The sequence below is a fragment of the Ictalurus punctatus genome, chromosome 21 (genome assembly GCF_001660625.3).
Source record: "Ictalurus punctatus breed USDA103 chromosome 21, Coco_2.0, whole genome shotgun sequence".
In the NCBI taxonomy this organism is placed as follows: Eukaryota; Metazoa; Chordata; class Actinopteri; order Siluriformes; family Ictaluridae; genus Ictalurus; species Ictalurus punctatus.
This window is the reverse complement of record NC_030436.2, coordinates 17,022,937-17,049,121: the sequence shown is the minus strand read 5'-3', so window position 1 is coordinate 17,049,121 and position 26,185 is coordinate 17,022,937. Positions and strand designations below refer to the sequence as shown.

General features: G+C 37.6%; 1 protein-coding gene across 1 annotated transcript; it reads right to left on the bottom strand.

Moving 5' to 3' along the window:
- Positions 1 to 947: 947 nt before the first annotated feature.
- On the bottom strand, positions 948 to 25,914 carry itih3a.2 (inter-alpha-trypsin inhibitor heavy chain 3a, tandem duplicate 2). The gene is made up of 43 exons (XM_017450295.3): positions 25,774 to 25,914; positions 23,504 to 23,527; positions 23,052 to 23,206; positions 22,730 to 22,834; positions 22,140 to 22,302; positions 21,941 to 22,051; positions 21,309 to 21,437; positions 21,107 to 21,223; positions 20,839 to 21,007; positions 19,137 to 19,262; positions 17,788 to 17,969; positions 17,467 to 17,652; positions 17,197 to 17,336; positions 16,820 to 16,980; positions 16,469 to 16,510; positions 16,281 to 16,367; positions 16,049 to 16,192; positions 15,758 to 15,959; positions 15,483 to 15,655; positions 14,613 to 14,724; positions 14,306 to 14,441; positions 13,478 to 13,681; positions 12,556 to 12,582; positions 12,257 to 12,280; positions 11,511 to 11,665; positions 11,222 to 11,326; positions 9,698 to 9,860; positions 9,484 to 9,594; positions 8,944 to 9,072; positions 8,724 to 8,840; positions 8,483 to 8,651; positions 7,303 to 7,428; positions 6,802 to 6,983; positions 5,814 to 5,999; positions 5,521 to 5,660; positions 5,142 to 5,302; positions 3,439 to 3,462; positions 3,243 to 3,314; positions 3,034 to 3,147; positions 2,758 to 2,959; positions 2,091 to 2,263; positions 1,411 to 1,522; positions 948 to 1,269 (listed from the first exon to the last, which is right to left on the bottom strand). Exons 1-43 carry the CDS (start codon positions 25,897 to 25,899, stop codon positions 1,131 to 1,133), a joined length of 5,625 nt encoding a protein of 1,874 aa, XP_017305784.2. The 5' UTR covers positions 25,900 to 25,914; the 3' UTR covers positions 948 to 1,130.
- Positions 25,915 to 26,185: the final 271 nt, after the last annotated feature.

Sequence of the window (26,185 nt, the reverse complement as noted above, 5' to 3'; positions counted from 1 at the left end):
GAATTATGTAACAAGTAAGTAGTACAACAAAAACACTATAGTTGATATAGCATAGCAAGCAGATAAGAGGTACATATATATGTATAGATATAGTAATAAAAAAAAGCATATATATATAAAGAGAAGAAATAGCACAGAGCAGCATAACCCCGCCTCCCACCTCTCCAGGAGCCCCAGTTGGGACATACAGATATAGTGCCCCACTGGGTCCCAGCACCTTCAGCTCGCCAGAGTTGGTCCCACTCCTGTGTGCTTGCAGGGACAGCCCAGACCTCACCCCCAGCCCACTGAGCCACCAGTGCCTTCCGGTAAAACTCCTTTAGTAAATTTTTATTTATTTATTTATTTATTTATTTTTCTACAAGACCTGTCCACAAAGCTGTATATTCATAAGGAAAACATAACACCTCAAACCATGACTCTTTAATGCATACCTGTCTGTTCACTTGCCCACTGAACCACCAACTCCTTCGAGCAACCAAACTTTTTTTTAGGGGTTTATCTTTTACTTTACATCACCTACAAAGACACATTCATCTAACCTGAACCAAGCCTCAAGCCATGACTGTCAGGCACACACCTACCAGTGCACCAGTGCATCTGAATCACCAGTTAAGACGTAAGAATTGGCCTATAAATCATACCTTAGGTCAAACCCCAAACAAAGTAGTTGGGTGCCAGGATAAATTGTTTCAAAGCAGGCTTGCCCATGTGAGATGTCGTGGCTTTGTGGGAAAGTACTTGCCTCCCGTGGTTGTATGCTTAAACAGTGTTATGTTTAATTTTTCTTTTTCTTCTTTGGGTGATCGTTTACTGAACCTTATGGCTGCTTTTGTTGCTTTTCATTAGCACCAGTGGCTCAGTGGGAAAGTAATCATGCGATTGTGGTGTTGTAGGTCACACTTTGGTACGAAAGTGGAAGACACAGACATGCAGTTTATATCATATTTTTTTTGCAGTTGTCAGAGATGTTTAATATGAAGCAAGCTTGTACATATTCAAAGGAAACAAGGTCATCTTAATGAAATAGGATGGTTTCCCCTTAGCTCTATGTGATCAGTAATTAATTAGGAAAAAATGTGTTTGTCCGTTGCAATCTAGGCAGGTACATTTTAGCCTCGTGTCCTCTCTCAGGTTGTCTTGAAGAGTCCAGAGACAATGTAGTCTCCAATGACTCCATCGATAAGCCCTGTGCCATTATTATGAATGAACCAACAGGGCACGTTTTCTCCTTTCTTCACATCCTTCCTGAAGTCTTTCTGCCAGCCCCTGGAGTCACACACCACACAATTAATATTAATTCATTCAGTTCTAAAGCCTTACCTTAACATTTCTATAATGTTTACATGTTTGTGTGAAATCATAGGATATGTGATTTTTGTATTTTGTATATATATATATATATATTACCTGGTCACTGTGAGATTGTGGCCCTTCACAAACATATTGGCATCTGGTTTGTCTGGGTCTTCCCCTTGAAAGACATCACTAACTTCAAATGTTACACCATGGAAAAACTGTCCTGTAAGAAGGCAACACTGAATAAATAATAAAAAAAAAAATCATATAAAACCTCAACGGCGAAAACTAAATGTGTAATATAATATAATAACATCAACAAAATTTAATGATTAATCAGTAAAAATAAACAGTCATGTTTGTTGCGTATCTTAACGGGCCTTCTTAAACAAGGAATTTTACGCTGCAAGAAATTTTAGCTAAATCCCAGCTGACAAAAAAAGGTCCCCAGGACGTCCCCAAAATGGCCTCTACGAACGTCCCCCGAACGTCCGTGTGTAGGGTCCCCATCATGTCCTACGGACATTGAAGGGGACGTTCACAATAAATCCAGCGAAGCCATTCAGGAAGCTTAGGGGACTTTTGCTGAAAGGAACACATTCAGTAGTGTTATGATTTACGTTATGAATCTGACTTCCTTGGAACATCCGCCAGCGAACATTATAAACCGGACCAAATGCAGACCTAAGTGGACGTTCACAACGTCCGGGGTTGTCCTCTGTTTGCTGGGATGCTCCTGCTATACTGTATGCCCTGTAATGTTTAAATTAATGACTTTGGTGGGAAATTACCAAGTAGACCGTGAACTCTTCGTGAAAACAGGTGGCTGTCCAGGGTGTAAAAGCCCAAGTAGTCCTGGTGGTAAGGGTGTTTCTTCCACACTTTGTGTAGAATTATAACAAATTTCATCGAGTTCCTCAAGGTCACTGTAAGACTGCGGTCTTTGGTTACATGCAGGTCCATACTGAGAAAAGGAGAAATGAATCTCAGATATTTTTACCATCTAGTTATAAGTGGTTTATACAGGAGATTGCACTGTTTATGTTGACAATGAGCTGACTGTCTAACTATATTGATTAAACAATAATGGATGTGTTTTGGGTCTACAATTATGCTTTATATTACACATTCATTTGGGTTACACATTTCAAAGAAGCTCTTAATGCCTGAATGATATCATTGGATTAGGATTAGGATCTTTTCAAAACAAATTCAATTGTCACATATACATTACAGCACAGTGAAATTCTTTTCTTCACATATCCCAGCTTGTTAGGAAGGTGGGGTCAGAGCACAGGGTCAGTCATGACACAACACCCTGGAGGGTTAAGGGCTTTGCCCAGCGTGGTGGTGCTGGAGCTTGCAATCATACCCGTCTGATCAGTAACACAGAGCCTTAACTGTTGCGCCACCACTGCCCTTCCAGTATCCCCACATTGAAGTGTTTGTCTTACTCACTTGGGCCCTTTGATGGTGGTATTTTCAGACCAGAAGAGTTTAGCCTGTTTGCCCTGTTCAGACACCAAGATGTCCTGTGTAGTCACCACCAATCTGATGCCAAACTTTGCATGAATGATTCCAAAGCGCCCAAAGTAGGTGTTTACTGTTTTCTCAGGGTCTATCTTCTTGTCCCCAATGGTTTGACCATTTACCATGATACCTGTAAGAAAATGGTCACTTTAGAGAATCTTGAAAAGATTTTAGAGAATCTTGGAAAACTGCATTTCAACTTACCGGTCAGTGGATCTTTGATCAGGTTAAAGATGGTGCCTGGTGTGTCGTTGATGTTGAAGCAGAATGCATCATTTTGGTCTGGGAACTCAATGATGAAGTGTGGGTCTGAATCAACTGTTATATAAACAATACAAAAAAAAAGAGATTTGGTTACCTTATACTTGGTTGTTAGGTTACTAGATTTAAGGCTTAATAAATGTAACATTTACCCCAGTTTACAGATGATGAAGTGTAAGTCCTGTGTGAAGTAGTGGGATGAGATATAGTTGCAGGAATCCGAACTAGAATAACATAAAGATATTAATGAAAACAAGGGGCTTTCTATTTTCCATGTCAAATGACACTTACTCATGTTGGGAGTAAGATATACTTAATATTCTGAAGTAGTTGTTGATCAGTACTTACCTTGTGCATCAGCCCGACGCTCATCTGTAAAGCAACACATGTGACATGTAAAACATGCTTGTCATGTCATGGCAAAACAGCGACTCCATTTCCCAGAATGCACCATGAACTACAAATATGGCCGATGACTACAACTCCCAAAGCTACACACTGTCACCTTCGCTTGAGAACTAATCAGACACACCTGCTCCCAATTACACTCTCAATCACACCACACTACTTAAGAGACTCTCACACACACAGCAATTGCAAAGTATACACTCACTTGACTAGCTCTCTGGCTAGTCTGAGCCTTGAAATCAAGTTGGGGGGGGGGGGCTTTTTTTTTTTTTTGGGTGGTGGGGTTGCTCGTGCTTGTTGACCTTGTCTTTCTGCTTAACCTTGTTTTTCTGCTTAACCTTGTTTTGACTGTTTTCCTGATTGCCTGCCCTTTGTCTATTTAAGTTTGTGGATTTTGCATTACCGTTTGAACTTTGTTCTTTTTGGTATTAAACTATGTAACCTGCACTTGCTTCTGTCTTTGCCTCCATTTTGTGGTCGATGTGCAATTATTCATTGAATTAAACATGTACTACTGATGCACTGATCAGTGTGTGGTAGGGGAGGTGTGGTCAAATGTCAGCTGCAGACAGAGTGGAGGTGGGTTCAACTGGGAGGTAACGTGTGATTTCTCATCTGTGTGATCATGGAGAGTTTACTTATGTGTGCCTTGTTTCTTTCAGGAAAAAAACTTGAATGCTGTAAACTAGAGAGTGAGGAAAGATCTAACAGTGGTCATAGTGCACACCAGAGCATGAGCTTGAAAAGTAATTAGGAGAAAGCCCTGAAATATTGTGTGTGTGAAGTTGTTTCCATTGAGCCAGTATCCACCACCGATGGGAGCCTTTGAGCCGCTGCATGAAGACGAACGAGCTGCCGACCTCCACGTGTCAGGACCCAGAAAGGTTGTCAGTTCGAGAGTCTCGAATCTGGTTGACCCATTGCAGCATCACTCTCCTCACAGTCTGGAACTCCAGTTGCACATGCAGAGACAGTTACTGTATGGCAAGCCCTGCTTCCTCTGACAAGAAGAGGAGGTGTAGGACCCACTCTTCTGGTCATTCCCATGCAGCTGCCGAAAAACTCCACAAAAGACTCTGGATCATCCATGGAGGACATCATGGAGCATCATGGTCAGCTGGAGGGTCCACACGTGGAAGCATGGCTGGTTGCAGCAGTTTTTGGAGCCCATGCCAGTTCTTGGCCTGCTCCTGATCAATGAGCTCTATCATAATGGGGAAACAATGACCTTGCCTGGTCTTTTTACAATCTTCACCAATCCGGTTTCAATGAGCCTGTGCCCACTGTGGCCTCAAATCCCTGTGACAGGTGTCAAGTGGTTCTTCTGCTGTTGTAGCTCATCATCCTCAAGGTTTGGTATGTTCTGAGATGTTCTATTTCTGAATGAGTAATTGTATGAATGAGCAGGTGTACTGGTGTTCCTAAAGTGGTTGTGAGTGTATGTAATTGTTGCACTGTGTAGTCTTACATCATCTGTTGCTATGGTCCTGTCATCTTATACTTTTTTTTTGTGTGTGTGTTAATTCTAAAATATGTTACAATATAAAGACGGTGTTTTTGTTCAACTTTGGAGAGCACTAATTTTGTCATTAGACAAGAACCAAGACAATAAAAATGTAGATTAACATGTATTTGTATCATACCCTCGGTCAGCTTGTCAGCAATTAATTTATCCTCTTGGTTTTCTTCATTTTTAGGCTTAGTGACCACCATGGAGGTGAGTGGAGTGACGAAGTTATATTTCAGAGCGAGCTCCAGAGCTTCTGCTGTGGCATTTTTCTTCTCCTCAGGGGAACCCTTGTCTCTGTCAGAAAATGTTGTCCATTTAGTTTTGGGGCTCTTGTATATTAGACTACAAATCAGCATCATAATAATAATAATAATAATAATAATAATAATATAAAACTTTCAATGAAGGTCTGAGAGAGATGTTGATAGTGATAAAAGCCCAGATTCATTAAGAAAAAACCTAGACAATCCCTGTTGTTCAAATCCAGAAAATAAGCCCATTGTCACACTAACTTCTTGTCCAAAAGATTCTGGATGGTCAGGTATGCCCAGAGGCGCTCTGTGAAATCCCCAAAGATGTACTCTTCGTCAGGGAAGATGATATTCCAGTCCTGAGCACTAGCCTGGCCTTTTACCACATACTCGTTATTTACCTAAACAGAAATAAAGAAAGATCACATGAGGGCAATGTTTCCCAAATTTGTGTTTCATTTGGTGTAATTCTACTGTGCAACCAGTTGAATTTGTAATGACTGACTTTCTATTTTCTAAAATATTAGCTGTTGAAGCCATTTGATGTCTCTCACCGACTGAGCGGATACTTCGATCGGAAAGTCGTTCATTTCGATGTCGTTCAGTCGACCTGCTACGACAATCTCAGCGCCGTTAAACAGCTGATTAAAGTGGCTGCCAGTGACAGAGTTTACTGTATTGTCCGGATAATGGAAATTCACATCTGCTAGGAGGACGTTTGAAATCTCATTGTAGAATCCCTGTCAAATAAAAGACATTAAATTAAACACACACACACACACACACACACATATATATATATATAATTTTACTTGATCCACTATGTACTTATTACTAATATAAAGATCTAAATGAAGCTCAAATTTAAGGACATGTTGTTACAGGAAAATAATTAACTGAAAGTTGTTGCTGTTATACTAGAGCAATCTGCCAATGCTGACAGTTTTTTAAATGATATGTCATTGTTTTTTAGCAACTTGTAGGTAATACTGCAGAATATCCACAAAATTAGTTCCTGTTATCACTTCTGTTACAGCAGCTATGAGCAGCCGTTCTCTCACCAGCCTCTTTCTCTTGAACATAATAAAACAAGAAATGCAGCTTGTCGTGACACTGAGCAACCCGAGAGCCTCCCATCCTCGAGACGTCATTTGATTGTTGACAGTGCTGATACTGGAGACTCCTTCCATATACGCTACAAAACCATCATCTTCCAGACAATTTCACACTATCAATAATTATACACATTTTTTAACATGGTGTGATGTGACATTTATCTTAGAAGAAGCTGTGTGAGGTGATATATATATATATATATTTTTAATTTGTATGACTGCAATTATTGTCAGAGTTGTTGTTATAGAAATTAATCAGCACCTTCTGACCAAGCAGAACTGAGAACTCAACAGCAGTGCAGTATAAAGGGTAATTAAGCATGATGCTGGTATTGTTTTCAAAAATGATTAAAACCCCAATCATAAAAAATGAGTGCCAGGAGTGATTGCAAGAATGCAATATGGAGTCATCTACAGAAGATCTCACCTGCAGCTGAACCACAGCATCTGATGCTTCATAGATTCTACGAGCCACACCGTTGTTCTGCTTGGCCATAACTTCCAGGAAACCAAATTTTACATCATAGCCAAAGCCCAAGCAAAAGATGGTTATATTTCCATGATTAGCATTCTGGACATTTTTGTGTATTTTTTCTGGATTCACTTCACCTAAACAAATGAATGGTTAGGTACATTTTGATATTTTAATATACTTTTAAAAGAAACTTCTCTTTGTTGTGGAATCATGAGAGATTTTGTCTCTACAGTGTATTAAATCTCATCAATTAGGAGAATATAAAAACAAAAACCAAAAATACAGCTCAAAAAATAAATACTAAGGCTCTGTATTCAGTGTGCTTAGTTTCCTTAGATCTCTCTCTCTCTCTCGCTCATTTTAATTTGACCATTTTTTTTTCATTTTAATTGATTTTGTATGCCAGCAAGAGACACAATATCACAAAAAATATCATTACTAGCACAGACATACCCTTGGTTGGGTCTCCGTCAGTCAGGAGGAGGATTATTGATGTGCTGTTTTCTGGGAGAGTGTTTTGTTCCTTGGCTTCATTCAACAGGTCCACAGCACGCAAAACAGCCGCGTTCATATTCGTCCCTAAACAAATAAAAAGTTAAAATATATTTATCTGTCAAATTGAACTGATTAATAATGTATTGATAATTAATTGATAATTGATAACATAACTTATCCATTGATAACTGATAACTTATCAATTTATGATAATTGATAACTGATTGATAATGTATTTTTAAGGGACAACAAATTTACACTGTTATCCAAGTGGCACACTCACTACTTTACATTGTAGCAAAGTGTCATTTCTTCAGTGTTACATAAAAAGATATAATCAAATATTTACAAAAATATGATGGGTGTATTCACTTTTGTGAGATACTGTATATAAACAAGGTGTTACTCATCTGTATATATTCAAATTTGTATTCATCTTTACATACATTGATGTGTCCAGAGTGTACATATTACCATTATTATTATAATAATTTTTTTTACTGCTTTAATTCTTATTTTTCTATTCCTATTGTGTGTGTATCTATCTATCTATCTATCTATCTATCTATCTATCTATCTATCTATCTATCTATCTATCTCTATATATATATATATAATTTAAATTCTGTTTCTATTTAATGTGTATTCTTTCCTATCTGTTTTTTTGTGTGTAATTGAGCTGCTGTAATGAGGGAATTTCGCTAGTGTGGGATCAATAAAGGTTATCTTATCTTATCTTATTTCAGTTTTGAAATAACATATAATTCATCCCTGTTATGTAAGCGAAAACAAGAAGGAACTATTTTGTAGATATTCCATAACATTAAATGTTACTATAAATGGGTAAAACAAACAAACAAAAAAACATGCTTACTTAGTGTAGTGTGAGAAATAAAGCAATTATGTGCTAATATAGAAAAATAACCAATAGTGTGGTAAGTGGTAACACTTCATGTCACTACCACCCTGATCATTTTTCTCTTACAGCCAAGTAACCAAGTGTTTTATTCCTTACTTATCATTGCTATTTTGTATTCTGGGTGTAAAATTATAACACTTACAATTCACATATATTTTTTAACAAGTTCTACATAAAGAAAACAAAACCCAGAGATCAGAAGATTGTGCTGATACTTGCAGCCATTTGCATATAGGGTTTGAACAAAGGCTTTTGCCTCCTTCACATTTTCCTCTGTGGCTTTCTGCAATGATGGTCTCCATGTTACAACATCAGATGAAAAAGCTACCAGGGCAAAGTAATCTTCCACAGGCAAGTCATTGAGAATGGTCAGCAGTGCCTCTCGAGTCTGTCAGATGGGAACAATGTAAATAATATTGGATCTGCTAAATCAGCATTGCTATGTTTTCTCTTACTGTACCTGGCGCATTTTTGTTCCAGACATGGAGGTACTCGTGTCTATCACAAACACTACATTCTTTGGCAATCGTGGCAAATCAGCTGGGGCAAAAAAATGTACAAAATACCCGTTCACGATCTGAAACAGAGAGGAAGAGTGATATTACTAGAGAAATTACTATTGTTTGAGAATTGCTGATATTCATGAACTCAGAGATGTTACTGCTTATAGAAATCCAAACCTGAATATCACCAAGATCCTCTGCACGCTTGACATCGTAGTTGATGAAGAAATCTCCATCTATCTGTGTACCATCACAGTCTGAGCATTTCCTTTGCTGATCCAGAGTTGGAGAGAAGGACACGTGGGCCTGGAAACGAGGATCAGATCATTTGATCAGGATCAGGACTGTGCATTGTCCTCAGAGTTAGACTTCAGTCATTTTTAAAGTTAATATGCAGATTGTGTTTGGAAGCTTCTCCAGATCATTATGAGAGACAAGTGTGCCTCCTTATAGGAAAAGCATAGACTAATTTAACACAGAGCTATACAGCCCTCTCTGACGGGTGGGTTGGGGGGGGCTTATGGGGGGGTGCTTATGGAGGGAGGGAAAATCTAGCTGGAGCCTCAACACAAAGACACTGTGGCCTCAGAATTGATGGTATTTTCAGTTAATAAAACTCTGCCGTTTCACATGCATTTGCTTCTGTTTGGTTTGTTTTCGGGTCAGTGTAGCTGACTAGACAAAGAAATTTTTAGAAATAAACAATTCCTAACCCACCTTTTTGTCAGTGACTGTTTTCTCCACCAGGGGAAGTAGCTCATTGGTAATGAATGTACCATAGGCATCCAGAAATGCAATGCCCTGAGGCTCATAGACATCAGCAACAATCTGTGGGTGAGGATTTTTTAAAAAAAATTAAATTGTTAAAAAAAAATGAGTGAGAGGAAGGATTAAAAAAAAGAGAGAGCATGTAGATGGTAATGAACTCCACCTCAAAGTGCTGAACAAGTTGTTTGGGTTTTACTCGGATCATGAGCTCATATTTGCCAAGCCGGCGCTGAAGGAGCTCCTCATACGTAAGTGTGAATGTGACATTGCTGTTGGCTGCAATGTTAACAGAGACAGAAAACTTCTCCATCTTTCTGCCTGAAGCTCTGGAAAAGAGAAAGTGTAACATAATTAGTCAAATGTCATCCTAGTTCTTTTTTTATTGGATCCACATTTATTCTATACAGATTTTCATTGGTGTCCCACAAGGTTCAGTACTCAGTCTGATTTGCTTTTTATTTTGTACCTTTCCTCTTGGCGATATTATATATTTACACTACTACTTCTACCTGTTCTGTTATACGGATGACACCCGACTCGTCCTCTCATTCACATCGTATGAGACGCACAATGAATCTTGGCATACTATGAATGTGTTGACAGTTAAGGTTATACAACTCTACTTGAAATGCAAGTTTTTTCTGGGTGTTTTTCCCACCTCCCAAAAAGGTACAAATAGGTACAAATTGGGATTGAGTGTGTGATTGGCGTCCCATACAGGACATGCTCCTGCCTTACACCCAGTGTTCCTGCCATAAGCTCCAGATCCACCTCAACATTGAGCGACCCTTATGGCTTAATTGGTTAGCACGTTTGCCTCACACTTCTGGGGTTCGGTTCCCGCCGGGGCCCTGTGTGTGTGGAGTTTGCATGTTCTCCCCGTGCTGCAGGGGTTTCCTCTGGGTAGTCTGGTTTCCTCCCCCAGTCCAAAGACCTGCATGGTAGGCTGATTGGCGTGTCTAAAGTGTCTGTAGTGTATGAATGGGTGTGTGAGTGTGTATGTGATTGTGCCCTGTGATGGACTGGCACCCTGTCCAGGGTGTACCCTGCCCTGTGCCCGATGTTCCCTGGGATAGGCTCCAGGTTCCCCGTGACCCTGAAGAAGGAGTAAGCAGTAGAAGATGGATGGATGGATGACCTTGTCTGTGTCACTTCCTGACTGGATTTTCGTTGAGAAAGGACACTTTCAAACACACCATGTCTACATTATGAGTAAATTTTATGTTTGTTCTACATTTCTTTTTTTTAATGATGCTTGCATGCACATTACCCTATAATAGTTTTTCATGAAACAGTTTAATTTCTGTTTTCTGCATACACACCAGGCCTCTGTGTGTGTGTGTGTGTGTGTGTGTGTGTCTTAGTTGACCTTCTGCCTGCGTGCAGACATACTCCACCTACACTCTGAGACCTGCTGCACTTAATCAAATACATGTATTGTTATCCCCCTGTGCCTTGCTTATCTGTGTGTTGTGTCTTAGGTGAACATCCGTTCATACAGTCCACCAGCCCAGTGAATTCTCAATAAGATTACATATTACTCATACTAGGTCTCCCTCGTGTTTATTTCATGTATATTTTATATACAACGCTATTATTATTATGTGCATGTCCATATTCCAGCCTTAGTTCAGTCAAAAAAAACCAAAAAACAGTATTGTTATCCATGACCAATTCTGTCACTTACTTGACCAGGCCAGCTGTCTGTCCGGATGACACAGCCGCCTCATACTGTTTCTTGGCCTTCTCTTTCTCTTTAACCTCTCCTACATATGTCTTTCCATCAATCTCCCTGAAACATAAAATATTGTAATATTAAGTTATTTGAAAGTGCACATAAAAAAAAGACAAAAGGCACACTGACATAAATAACAAATTTCATTTAATATAGAATTAACTGATATATAAATAAATATAATATAAATCACACTAAATTAAATATAAAACACACTGAGTAAAACTAGTCCACATCTGACATGCTGAAATTGGTGATGAAGGCCGTCTTGGGTAACTCCACCTCGAAGACAACTTCCTGTGAGACGTTGGCCTTGTTCAGAGCTGTGGAAGTCATGATTGTGTGGGCAAATCGAGACGCCACCTTGCAGTCTATCTTCACATTCTGCACCTCTATCTGAGAGAGTGCAAATAAAAGGAGGGCTAAATACACTTTTCCAGATTTTAAACATTTGATTTCAAATGACTGAATGAAGAGTAAACAAGACTGTACACATTGAAAGAGATAGCTGTGGACTTTGGCATGTTTACTAATTTCCCTAAACCAACTAATCAAGAAAATAATTAGCGTATGTCGGATCAACTCCCGCATCCACCACCAACTACAATACCTTTCCAAAAACACACTGTGGCCTACAAAGATGGCGGCCCAAAACTACACTCCCCAACAACCATGAACTTTGTCATGTTCAATGTCACCAGATTACACAGGTAACATTGTAGAGATTACCATATAAAGGCCTCACAAATAATTACTCACTGTGAAGTAACGCTCTGTGTGTACCTGCCTGAACTTACTAAGCTATGTGTCCCGTGTGTTGTTATCTGGTTCTGACATTGTTTGCTTCTTGTTTGTGATATTGGATTTTGCCCCTGACCTTTGGCTTTTGTTTTGGATTTGATTTCCAGTAAAACCTCAAACTGCACTTGCATCTGTTTCAGCCTTCCTTATCTGACTGCGTATTGATTAACTCATTCTTATTCTTACCTGAACAGGGTCCACACTTCGTTTCTGTTAGAAGACAATTGGACAGAAAGCATTCATATAATAATCATAATCTATTAAATAAACAATTTAATGTGTTTTACTAGCAAAGTGTATAATAGGTTGTTCTTTTAAAAAATCATGTTGCAGCCTTATAACATTATTGCATACATCACACATTTGTTAATGTAGTTAAAAAATGTATTTAAAAACATTGGCCCTCATACAATCAAACTTTTATTGTTTCTTTTTTATCATATTTATTCACTGCATTTCTGTAATTTGATTAAAAAAATATATACCTTTATAAATTTTATGGCGTCACTTTCCTGCGGAAGTAGACAAGTAATAGTTATGTAATGTAAAACTCTTCAGCTCATAGTATGAACTAGATAGGTAAAGTTCGTCATGACAAACTTTGATGTTGGTTTGAGAAAGCAAGCCATCAGCTAGACAGTGTCCAAATACTTGTGGAGCTAGGTGGTGTCCCAATATTTTTGGAGCTAGACGGTGTCCCAATACTTTTGGAGGCATGCGGTGTCCCGATACTTTTGGAGTGAGACAGCGGTCGAATACTTTTGGAGCGAGACAGCATCTCGAAACTTTTGGAGCTAGGCAGCATGCCAATACTTTTTATTCTTCAGGCCATGTGCACTCAGGTGTGTAGGTCTGAGTGAGCTCTGAGAGTTGGAACCAGGCTCTGATCATTCCCTCAATGTAAGTGAATGGGAGTTTTGGGGAAATTTCATCGTCCGCAATGGGAATACTGGGAGTCCGATCAGTTTGGACAAATATGACCTGACCAGTGTGATGGGCCTGAAGGACTGTGCTGAGTTTGGTGGAAATAGCTTGAAAGCTCAAGGATTGTGCTTTTTGTGCAACATCTTGAATATTGAATAGTCAAGATGTTGCACATTTAGGATTTTCATAATGTTTTCATATGTTAACAACAACAACAACAACAACAACAATAACAATAATAACAACAACAACAACAACAACAACAACAACAACAATAATAATAATAATAATAATAATAATAATAATAATAATAATAATAATAATAATAATAATTAACAACAACCAGATTTTCAATGTGGTCTCAGACCTTTGGACCACACTGTATATACTAATAACATACACTAATGGCATACACACAAAAGCTTCTTTCCAATTTCAATCTTTTCAATTTTCCAATCTTTTAACACTGAATGCCTCACATACCTTTTGCTCATTGTCTCTTGAGACAATTAATTCTCCAAAAGATCCCTGTGGTATACATAAGTAAAGAGGGATGCAGATCAGCAACACAGTCCACGCTGTAGGCATGATGCGTCCTGTGCTCAGTCCTGAATGTGTAGTTCGGCAGGAGCCCGAAAATAAAACAGGACCTCTGCTGATGAGGTCAATGATCGTGCGTGCTGTTTGCTAGCTCAATGTCCAGTCTTTCCCAATATCAATAGTCTGTTTTATGTTTAATTTGGCACAAAAGATTTGCGCTGTGTACTGCATTAGTAAGTTTAAGCAGTATTAGTAAGTGGCACATATCGCCCAGGTTTATATTTTTTTCCCAGTTTGACTGTGTGAGCTGTGTGCATTTTATTGTAAATAATTCTTTCTTTCTTTTTCTTTTTCTTTTTTATAAATAAAAGTGAGTGAATACTTATTTCACCTTTCTGCTATCACTGCATTTCTATTTTGCTTCATTGTTTGTTTCTCAATTTTTCTAATTAGCTTATTTGACAAAATTTCAATTCATTATGAGCAAAAAAATAAATAAATTAACCGACTACATTTATATGAATAAAACAGACACAAAACCAATTTAATCTGGACAGTTATCAGAAACGTTTAATCAGAAGAAGATGCGTACAAAGTCAATAACAAAGTCCTCTCAGTGTTTGTTAGAAACATTCCTGTTATACTGGTTTATGATCAGGTACTTTTTCAATTCCAAATGTCATACTTTCAATAATAAAAAAGGGGGAAAATATGAAATATGTCTACAGTCCAGTCAGGAATTCTGTAGTCCCTTTTTCCTTTTCCCTCTCAGACAGTTGTAAAGAGACCAGAGACAACATAATCTCCGAGGACTCCATCGATGAGCCCTGTGCCGTTGTTATGAATAAACCAACAGGGCACATTTTCTCCTTTCTTCATATACTTTCTGAAGTCTCTCTGCCAGCCCCTGGAGTAACACAGCACACAATTAATATTAATTCATTTAGCCATAAGTCTTTCTTCCAAGTCCTTACCTGTGCAGTTCAAGGATTTTCACTGTTCATAAAAGATGAAATACAGTATTTGATAGGATATGTTCTTTTGGTGGAGTGCTTTTTTAAAATTATTTTTTATTTACCTGGTCACTGTGAGATTGTGGCCCTTCACAAACATGGTGGCATCTGGTTTGTCTGGATCTTTCCCTTGAAAGACATCACTAACTTCAAATGTTACACCATGGAAAAACTGTCCTGTAAGAAGGCAACACTGAATAAATATAAAACCCCATTAAAGATAACTGAATAGATAAATATAGTAATTCCATTTAGTTATGGTGATTATCATGTTGTTGTTTTTTCCGCCAACATAAATACGACTTGCAGGAAAAGAGTCATTTTGATATAAAAGTCAATTCGTCAAAACAACAGAGCTAGTAAAACATTAACAGCTGGAACATCGCATAATCTCTGACCATTATATTGCGAGATGTGAAATACCATAAGCTAAACATATATATATATATAAAAAAATACCCAAACTGCATTGCTTTTCATTAGCAATATACAGACAATGTTACACACTGAAAAGCAAAACCTTCATTGCTTTGCTTTTATTTTGCTAGAGCTCGTCAGTGGAAAACAATCATCATGGAATAGTTATTTTTTTTAAACAATTAGCTCCATTGATTTTAATCAGAGAAGGAGAGAAGGGCTTGATTGCATCATTTTTCATGACTAGTGACAATGTTTCCACACCCATCAACCGCCCTTCTCCTTCGTACTGTTCAACAACTCCGACCGGAGAGTTTTTAGCAGGGGCCAGGTGGCTATCAAGCTCAAAGCAACAGCCAGCCAGAGCTCAGTTTTTCCCCACGTTTGCATTTCTACAATCACTCTTCGTGTCATTTAGTTGAGGGAATGGCCTGCACTTGAAAAAAACTCAATTTTTTATTTATTTATTTATTTTTTATATATATAATCCAAGATTAATATGTTTTTGGTGAAATTACCAAGAAGACCATGGACTCTTTCTGAAAGTATGTGGCTGTTCAGGGTGTAAAAGCCCAGGTAGTCTTGGTGGTAGGGATGCATCTTCCACACTTTGTGCAAAATGATGATAAACTTCAAGGTGTCCTTCAGGGTCACTGTGAGACGGTAATCTTTGGTTACCTCAAGGTCCATGCTGGAGAGGAGAAAAGGTGTTGTTATGAGGGCTTTAAACACCAGAGTCAATGTTTGTGCTAATGTATCATGTGGATGGAATACATTCTTCAATCTCACTCACTTTACACCTTTAACATTAGATGTTTGTGACCAATCAAATTGTTGTTCTATGCCATGCTCAGACACTATGATCTTTTGGGTTGTCACCATTAATCTGATGCCCAATTTCTCATGAACAATCCCAAATTGACCAAAGTAGGTGTGCTGCTTGCTCCCAGGCTCCACCTTCTTGTCTCCAATGGTCTTCCCATTCACCACCAATCCTGTGGATTTGTAATTAAGTGAATATCAGTGAATACATCGAATGCTCTTTTTGTCAGACTTGGTAAGACTTCTTACAGCAGACTTTTACCTGAGACTGGATCTTTCACTAGGTTGAAGATGGTGCCTGGTTTATCATCAGTATTGAAGCACAGGGCATCATTCCGATCTGGCAACTCGATGATGAAGTGAGGATCTCCATCAACCAAAGCCTTAAGCTTCGAACCTATCATAACTATTTGATCAAAATAAACTTGATTTATATTTTTGGTCATTAAACAAAATCTTCAAATCTTTATATTTATGATCACATATTATCTCACCTAAATGAGTGTTGTGCAAAAGATTATGTACAGATGCACTGCCAGTGGATAGAGATGCTCTAGATCCCATTGCAATTATACCAGAGTCTAGAAGTAGAAATATTGTTTTGTAGTGCTTCTGAGGATAGTTAAACTTGACAATTTGCCCAAATTAACCTTAGTTATCTATTAAGAAAGCCAACTGTTACGTGTTTGCGATTGGAGCAAATCAGGAAAGTCCAGACGTTGGTCTGTGAATGAAATGAGGAGACACATGCTGTCAGTACTTAGCTGTAGCACTGTGATACTCGTATGGATTGAGACATGCTGTGTAGTCAGTGTGTGTGCCAACTGGGTATGTAATTGAATATGCAAACATTATTCCGATTGAACAGGTAATGTGTTTTAAACGGATACAAATACAGATACAATAGAGGGAGTGCTATTTGTTGTTTTATTATTATGGATTATTTATTTAATTTTAAAAAGTACTATTTTGGGATTATAATATTTAATAGTCTAGAGAAGTATTCTATTGTAATGAGACATTTTATTCATACCTTCTGTCAGTTTGTCAGCAATTAATGTATCTTCTGATGTTGTGTTAGTTTCCGGCTTAGTGACCACCATGGATGTGAGTGGAGTGACGAAGTTGTATTTTAGTGAGAGTTCCAGTGCTTCAGCGGTGACATTCTCACATTCCTGGGGTGTACACTTGTCTCTATCAGAGCATAAAGTTATTATTATTATTATTATTATTATTATTATTAATAATAATAATAATAATAATAATAATAATAATAATAATAATAATAATATTAATTTAGTGCAAACTTGCAATATACATTAGTGTTAGATTACAAAAGCACCGTCATAAAAAAAGTTAACATATTCAAATTCTCTAATGGTAATGCTTTGGAATTGGAAAACATCATACTGTTTGCTCAAGAGTTGTTGGATGGTCAAATATGCCCAGAGATGCTCAATGAAATCTCCAAAAATGTACTCTTGCTCAGGGAACATGGCAACCCATTCCTCAGCATGGGCCTGGCCCTGGACCATAAAAGGCTCCCCCAGCTAAATGAAAACAAAAATAAATGAGATTACATCTATGACTTTCATTTAATTGTATAAGATGTTGGGTGACCATTGTTCTTCCATAATCATATGTGCATTTCCTTTCGAAATTATTTTTGGATACTCTCACCATTTGGGCTGACACATCAATGAGAAACGTGTCCGCTTGAGAGTCGTTCAGTCGGCCAGCGACTACAATCTCTGAGCCACCAAAGAACTGCCTGAACTGGTTTGTAGTCAAGGAATTCTCCATGCTGTCTGGGTAATGCAGATTCACGTCTAAGAGGAGAGGACTTGCCACTTCTTTATAGAAACCCTTCGGAATGAAATTGCAGACCATAGTCAAGGTCATAGTTCTGGCTTTGACTGTTTTTCGAATGAACTGACATCCTCATAATAACTCACACCCAACAAATATTATTTTAAACAGAGCACATAGCAATCTATGTACCTGCAACTGTAGTGCGGCATCTGAGGCTTCGTAGATTCTCCGAGCCAAACCGTCGTTCTGGTTGGCCATCACATCCAGAAAACCATAGTGTACATCAAAGCCAAATCCCAAGCAGAAGAGGCTCATGTTTCCGCCAATAGCATTGCGGACATTTTGTTGAATCACAGATGGATTCCTCTCTCCTAAATGGAACAAAATACACTATTTAGGTGGTGTTGTAGAACAAAACACTGATCAGGCCAAATATGGTTATAGTGAAGCCAATAAGTGTATTGTGGGCCAAAAATGATGTAACCAAAATAAGGCATTCAATTTTAGACCAACGTCTTGGTCCAAATCTTACTGGAGATATGGTCTTATCAGGGTTGAGCGATGGCTGTGTTCTAGCAATGAGATTTGGATGGCATCATTGCCATCATGTCATCACGGTGGTATTTGCACCAGATGGAAATAGGAAACAATTTGCTTTCACTCATTTGCTATGTGAGAAGTGACTTGTTTCAAACTATGCCTGATTCCAGGGCACAACAGCATTTCAAACAACCAGATGTGCAGCGATGTGAAGCATCGATATAAATCCCTCTGTTGTGATGTCCTACAACAGTAACATTATTTACTAAGCTGCAGATTTGAATTCTTAAATCTGATTTTTCGGATTGATTCATTTTCTCTAGCAGCAACTCAAGCAACACTAATCGCTCATTCTAGTATGTTCTTGGTTCTATAGTAACAACTAATTCACAGAGACTTGTATGGCGAACGCGCTATATAATCTAAGTTAAAGATCATAATCTAAGAAAACTACATAATTTTGGTATGGTAAAGTTTTACCATTGCAAAGAGACATTTACTTAACATTTAGAGAAAGAGTCTCCAGTATCAGTGTCTTCAGGACAGAGGACTTTACACTTTCTGTTTCTTGGTAATATGACAAATTGTGTACATTTTGTGTTATTAACTTTAAGAGAGTACCAAAAAAGGCTGGTCAGTGAATGACAGTTTACAGCTGCTCCAACATAATTAAAAACTGTTTTAATGTTCCACTACCTTAAATGAACTTTATATGGCTTCAAAAGTACAATGTGTCAAACTTTAATCATTAAAAAAAAATCGAGTTCCTGGCAAATTGCTATGTTTGACAGAAATAAAATCCTGTTATTGGTAATTAACCAAATTCAGGAACCTCTGCTTCATGTCATGATGCCCCTTTGTTGATTATTTTGTTATAACAGCGTGCTCGATCATGTTTTATTCCTTATATTTTGCACATATAGTGTGTATGTAAAATGTTTGTGTGTTTTTTTTTTAACGTAGCACTAATAAACATTGAGTCTTTGAACCAGGCATACCAGCAGTTGGGTCTCCGTCAGTCAGTAGGATGATCATGGAGGGGCTGCTGTCCGGAAGGAAGTTGTTTCTCTTGGCTGTACTCAGCATGTCAACCGCATGTAAAACAGCTCCATTGATATCCGTCACTTAAAAAATGTAAGCATACGTAATATTTCTACAGATGAGTCTGGGGTAGCCTTCCCCCCCCATCATAAACTTATTTAGAGATCTTTTCAAACATTGACAAACGTAAAGAACTAAAAATCATTAAAAAAATTATTAAAGTTTTTTAATATTAAACAAGGGTAGCTAAATACAGTGCTGTGAAAAAGTATTTGCCCCGATTGCTTGTGTTTTTGTGTATATCTCATACTAAATAGTTTATAGTAAATAGTTTACAAAACACATCATAAAACAACCTAAGGCAACCGGAGTAAACACACAATACAGCATTTTTTTGTTACTGAAGCACAAAAAAGTTATCCAACACCTATTACCCATGTGAAAAATTAATTGTCCCCTTAAACTTAAAATCTGGTTGTGCCACCTTTAGCAACAATAACTACAACCAAACTCTCCCATTTACTGGAGATCAGTCTTTCACAGCACTGTGGTGGAATTCTAGCCCACTCTTCTTTGCAGAATTGCTTTAGTTCAGCCACACTGGAGGGGTTTCGAGCATGAACTTCCTGCTTAAGATCCTGCCACAGCATCTCAATTTATTCAAGTCAGGACTTTAACTAGGCCACTGCAGAACTTTAATTTTGCTTTTTTTTTTTTTATTTAGTCATTCAGAGGTGGACTTACTCCTATGCTTTGGATCATTGTCTTGAGTTTCAATTTACAGACTGAAGACCAGACATTCTCCTTTAAGATTTTCTTGTAGAGAACAGAATTCATGATTCCCTCAATTATTGCAAGTCACCCAGGCCCTGAAGAAGCAAAGTATCCCCACATAATCACACTTCCTCCACCATGCTTGACTGTAGATATTGATGCTCTTTTTAGTGTAATTCTGTGTTTTTTTTATATCAGATGTAACGGGACCCCTGTCTTATAGACAGTTCCACTTTCGACTCTTCAGTCCACAGAACAATCTCCCAAATGGTTCGAGGATCATCTAGGTGTGTTTTGGCAAAATTCAGAGGAGCATTAATGTTCTTCTGGATTAGCAGTGGTTTTCTCCTCACCACTCTTCCATGGAGGCCATTTTTGCCCAGTTTCTTTCTGATAGTGGAGTCATGAACAGTGACTTTTATTGACGTAAGAGAGGCCTGTAACTCCTTTGATGTGATCCTTGGCTCTTTTGTGACTTCCTGGATGAGTCGTTGCTGTGCTCTTGGAGGAATATTGGAATGTTGGCCACTTCTAAGAAGGTTCACTACTGTGCTGAGATTTTTCTATATGGAGATAATGGCTCTCACTGTGACTATTTGGAGTTCTAGATACTTTGTTATAGCTTTGTAACCCTTCCCAGACCGATGTGTTCAATCACCATCTTCCGCGTCATTTCTGGAATTTCTTTCAACTTTGGCTTAGTGTGTTATTGGGTAAGACCTTTTAACTAACTTCATGTTGTTGAAAAAGTCCTATTTAAGTCTTGATTTATATCTTAGATTTTTTCATATAAGATATACACAAAAACATAAGAAATCAGAAATCAGAAAAAGCTAATACTTTTTCAAAGCACTGTATCTTCATCATACTCCTATAAACACTTACTGTGCCTTGCTCTTATATGTCTGACATATTGTTTTGCTTCTTTTATATTTTCTTTTGTAGCTTTGCTCAATGATGGTCTCCATGTTTTAATCTCATTGTCAAATATGACCAGACCAAAGTGATCTTCCTCATATAGGTCATCTAGAATGGTCAAGAGTGCTTCTTGAGTCTACAAACAACAACAACAACAACGTCAATGACAACAACAACAAAAGAACTGTCTGTATCTTTGTTGAGTTCTACATCCAAACACTATCTGTTAACGTACCTGTGTCATTTTTCTTCCCTCCATGGAGCCACTCCTGTCTATTACAAACACTACATTCTTTGGCAATTGTTGCAAATCACTTGGGGCAAAGAAATGTACAAAGTAACCATTCACGATCTGAAACCGAAAGAAGGACAAAAAAAATGAGTTAAAAATACATTGACCTTGATATGTTTTCTCAGAAGTGCCGCTGAGGTTGGACCTGAATATCACCCCAATCCTCTTCACGTTTCACATCATATGTGATGATGAAATCCCCATCTATAAGTGTACCATCACAGCCTGGGCATTTCCTCTGTTGGTCCAAAGTTGGAGAGAAGGACACACGGGCCTGGAAAAGAATACCATGGGATAGGATGTTTGCACTGATCAGATGACGGTATTTCCTTAATACACAGAAATACACAGTGTACACTACAGAAGGAGTTGCCTGTGCCATGGACACATATATTATATTCCAAATATAGCAAAGTTAACTAGAATATTCTGCTAACCATTAGATACTAGTTCATTTAGAAGTACAATATAGTCTCTTGTAAATATCTACTATAGATTGTGACTATCCAGTGTGGTCATCTTGATTACCAAGTTTTATACCTATATCTGGAGTATTTCTATTACTGGAGTTATAAGTTGGAGACATGTTTTGCTAAAGCAATGTATACTACGCATTAAGAGGCATTTCGATATACAGTACTTATCATGATATACAAGTTTAATTCAGATCATTAATGCCTTATCATTGTGCTTTATAAGCTTGCCAATGTACATTAACAAACTGTGTGGTTTTCCAAAATGTCGCTGAAACGGTGCTTAAGAAAATAATGGACTGACCTTTTTATCAGTGACTGTTTTCTCCACTAGAGGGAGCAGGTCATTAGTGATGAATGTGACATTCGTGTCCAGAAATGTAATGCCCTGGGGCTCATAGACGGTAGCAACAATCTGTGGGTGTGAGTGTGTAAATTGAATGAATCCAAACCCAATTTAAAGTGAAGGAAAGAAAGAAAGGAAATACACATTAGTACTCCACCTCAAAGTGCTGGACCAGCTGTTTGGGTTTGACTCGGGTCATGAGCTCATATTTGCCAAGCCGGCGTTGAAGGAGCTCCTCATACGTAAGCGTGAATGTGACACTGCTGTTGGCTGCAACGTTCACAGAGACAGAAAACTTCTCCATTTTTCGGCCTGAAGCTCTGAAAACCCCAACAACATAACACTATAATTGTCCAAAGGGAATGTTTCTTCATTATTTTACCTAAAAGTATGCAAAGTGGAAGCACAAACCAGCTCTTGTCTTATAGTGTATATTATATATACTGGCCATGAGACAGATATATAAATTATTTACTTATGACGGCTCTATATCAAACTCATTTACTGATCTGAAACCAGTGACTTATTGTCCATTGTGTAACTTTGGAGATTTGTTAATAATAAGCATGGTAAGAATTTCTGTGAAACTGTAAATCTTTGTAATGTTCTGTCTATTCTTTGTAAGTTGGCCATAATTTCTTGAGAGCATTTTTTTGTAAACTCTAATAATGTCTCATAAATCTTTAATGATAATCAAGTTGTAATGCAAGTGTCCATATTCATTATAATGCCATGTGATGTACTTACTTTACCAGTCCAGCTGTATGTCCAGAGGACACAGCCGTCTCATACTCCTTCTTGGCCTTCTCTTTCTCTTTAACCTCTCCTACATAGGTCTTTCCATCAATCTCCCTGAAACCAATGAACAAGACAGAAAGCACAATATTGATTATGCATGAAAAACATATGTGTATTTAGCATTTAATAAAAAACAAATCATGGACCATCTGTGAGAAGTGGATTTGAATCAATGCTGTCTACTGTTGATTCGTGAGTCAGTTTCATCATGACTCAGATTCATTTATTAGGAGCAGATTTTATGGGCAGTAAAAACTAGCCCGCAACTGACATGCTGAAGTTGGTGATGAAGGCCGTCTTGGGTAACTCCACCACGAAGAAGACTTCCTGTGAGACGTTGGCCTTGTTCAGAGCTGTGGATGTCATGACTGTGTGGGCAAATCTGGACACCACCTTGCAGTCTATCGTCACATTCTGCATCTCGATCTAAGATTAAACTAATATTAGCCACATTGTGTGTAACCATATTAGCTAATTAAGTAAATATAAAGCAGGAAATAGTAATTACGATTTTTTGGTGATAAATGACAGAATGATATATACTGTATTATCCAATTAATTGGCTAATATGTCCAGTAGAGAAAGGCTCATGGTTACTGTGACTTGTTTACATGAGGATAAGTACAGGATTTTATTTTGTATTTATTTCATACAGCGGTCTACTGAACATTTCCAACTTTCCATAAGCAGGCGGAAATGCAAAGGCAGCTGACAATTTCCTACCTCATGACTCCGTAGATCTGGCTTCTGTGTGGATAAAAAGGACATGTTAATATTTCAGGAGTGTTTTCCATATTCATGTATTTAATATTTTATACATTTCTATATATTGTATTGCTTCTTAAGAATATGCCAGTGTACTTTTATTGTGTTTTTGTATACCACTGTTTGTAAGAAAAATACACATATATTGCCTTTTACAACTTTAATTGTACATTTTTGCTTTAAACAACATTATGAGACAAAAGAGAGTAAAAAGAGTAAAAATGTAAATATGTAGATGAACTTGACAAGTATGACTCACTGACATATGACTCTTTTAGTACACAGGCATTTTTTTTCCCTGTCCCATAATTAGCTTATTTATTTATCTATTTATTTATTTATTTATTTATTGAATCCTGAACATGTAATACACTGGAACATCTAGCATGTTTAAAACTATATTAAAGCCAATATCATACAAACAGAATTATACAAAAGTAAAATGATCGTAGATTTAGTTACAATTTTAAATAGCGTTTGAGGATATGAGATCATTTTCACAAAATGACCAAACGGGATTGAACACTGAATCATGCCATGTTCTTTCTCATGCTGTATCCAAACAACATGCCACACGATGCATCAGATTATGGACTCGTGCATCAGATTTTCATAATTTGATAATATTAGAAGACCGATCGAAATGAAAAGTCAATTCATATTTTAAAATAGCAAATATTCAAATACATTATCAGTGATTATAGGGTTCTTTTCTTTTTTTTTCTTTCTTTTTTTATTGCACATTTTATTAAGTCTCATGTTAAGTCTCATGTTAAGCTGCTAGAGTCCTAACTAGAACTAGAAGATATGACCACATCACACCGATATTATCAATACTGCATTGGCTCCCAGTAAAATCTCGCATTAATTATAAAATACTTTTATTAACCTATAAAGCACTAAATGGTCTCGCGCCACAATATCTAAGCGACCTTTTGGAATTATATGATCCGCCACGCCTACTTAGATCAAAAGATGCAGGCTATCTGACGGTACCTCGAATAGTGAAGGCTACAGCAGGGGGAAGAGCTTTCTCTTATAGAGCCCCACAGTTATGGAACAGTCTTCCTATTAGTGTTCGGGACTCAGACACAGTCTCAGTGTTTAAGTCTAAGCTTAAAACATATTTGTTTACTCAAGCCTACCCTGACTAGATTCTGTTCTACTACTTCGCAGTCATAATTATCTTTTTTCTCCCTCTCTCCTTTCGCCGAGCCCCACACGAATTTATGGAGATACTAGAGATCCAGATCCTTTCTGCCTCTGGATGGAGCTCAAATCTTCTCTAATTCCAGACTGCTGGGACTACGGCTGCTCATAACGCCATACAGACTTCATATAAATCCATAATGAACTTTTTCACAATATCTGTTGTTACCCAGATGAGGATGGGTTCCCTTCTGAGTCGGGTTCCTCTCAAGGTTTCTTCCTCTTAAAACATATTAGGGAGTTTTTCCTTGCCACCGTCGCCACTCAGTGGCTTGCTCAGTTGGGATAAATTCGCACCTTTAATATCTGTATACCATGTTGATATTTCTGTAAAGCTGCTTTGAGATATATATATATATATATATATATATATATATATATATATATATATATGTGTGTGTGTGTGTGTGTGTGTGTGTGTGTGTGTGTGTGTGTGTGTGTGTGTGTATATATATGTATGTATGTATATGTGTGTATATATATATATATATATATATATATATATATATATATATATATATATATATATATATATATATATATATATATAAAATACTAAAACCAGGAAGTGCTTTATGATGCATTATGATTTATGATGCATATTCTTTGTACACATGGATGAGCTCTAATGTAATGCACATATTCATGTGATGCTACATACAGTATTTGCCCAGTTGTTCTTCAAATGAAATATATATTTTTAAGTGTATTCCTGATTAAACTTTGCACACTCTTGGCATCATCTTCTCAGTCAGCTTCATGAGGTAGTACGCAGTTAGGCTGAGGGCCTCACTGCGTCTACATGAAAACGACTTGTTCAGAAACAATTCAATTATAAGTAAAAAGTACATTTTGATTCAGAAATAATTTTACACATGGGTATTAAAACCCCTATTTACTTTTGTCTTAGGAGCTAATTTCAGTCATAAATCAATATATCATCTTTAAGACACACACACACACACACACACACACCGTCCACTATTTAGTAAACCCATTACCTGCAAACGAAATCTTACCTCTTTCCCCGTCTGATCATCATCATCATCACCATTATCAAGTAAAAACGTCGTAAGACTTGGTTGTGCTGTAACACGCAGACAGACACACACACATACCAGCAGCCCAATCCACACTTTAGACATGATGAATCCTGAGCTCTGAGCACTGAGTTTACTCCTGACTGCAGGAGCTTTTTAAATGAGTGTGTTTGTGTGTGTGTGTGTGCGTGAAAGAGGGAGGGTGAGAGAGTGTAATGAATAAGGCAGTGTTTCATGCGCAGGACTTTTGCCAGTGGACCGTGTGGACTAATACCTCTGTATCTGAAGCGTTCACTTGGCTTTGTAAAGCAGTCATTCCTGAAAACCTTGTTGATTCTTCACTTCTGAAATGGACACAGCTTTAGGATTAGGGCCTAATGTTGTCAATATT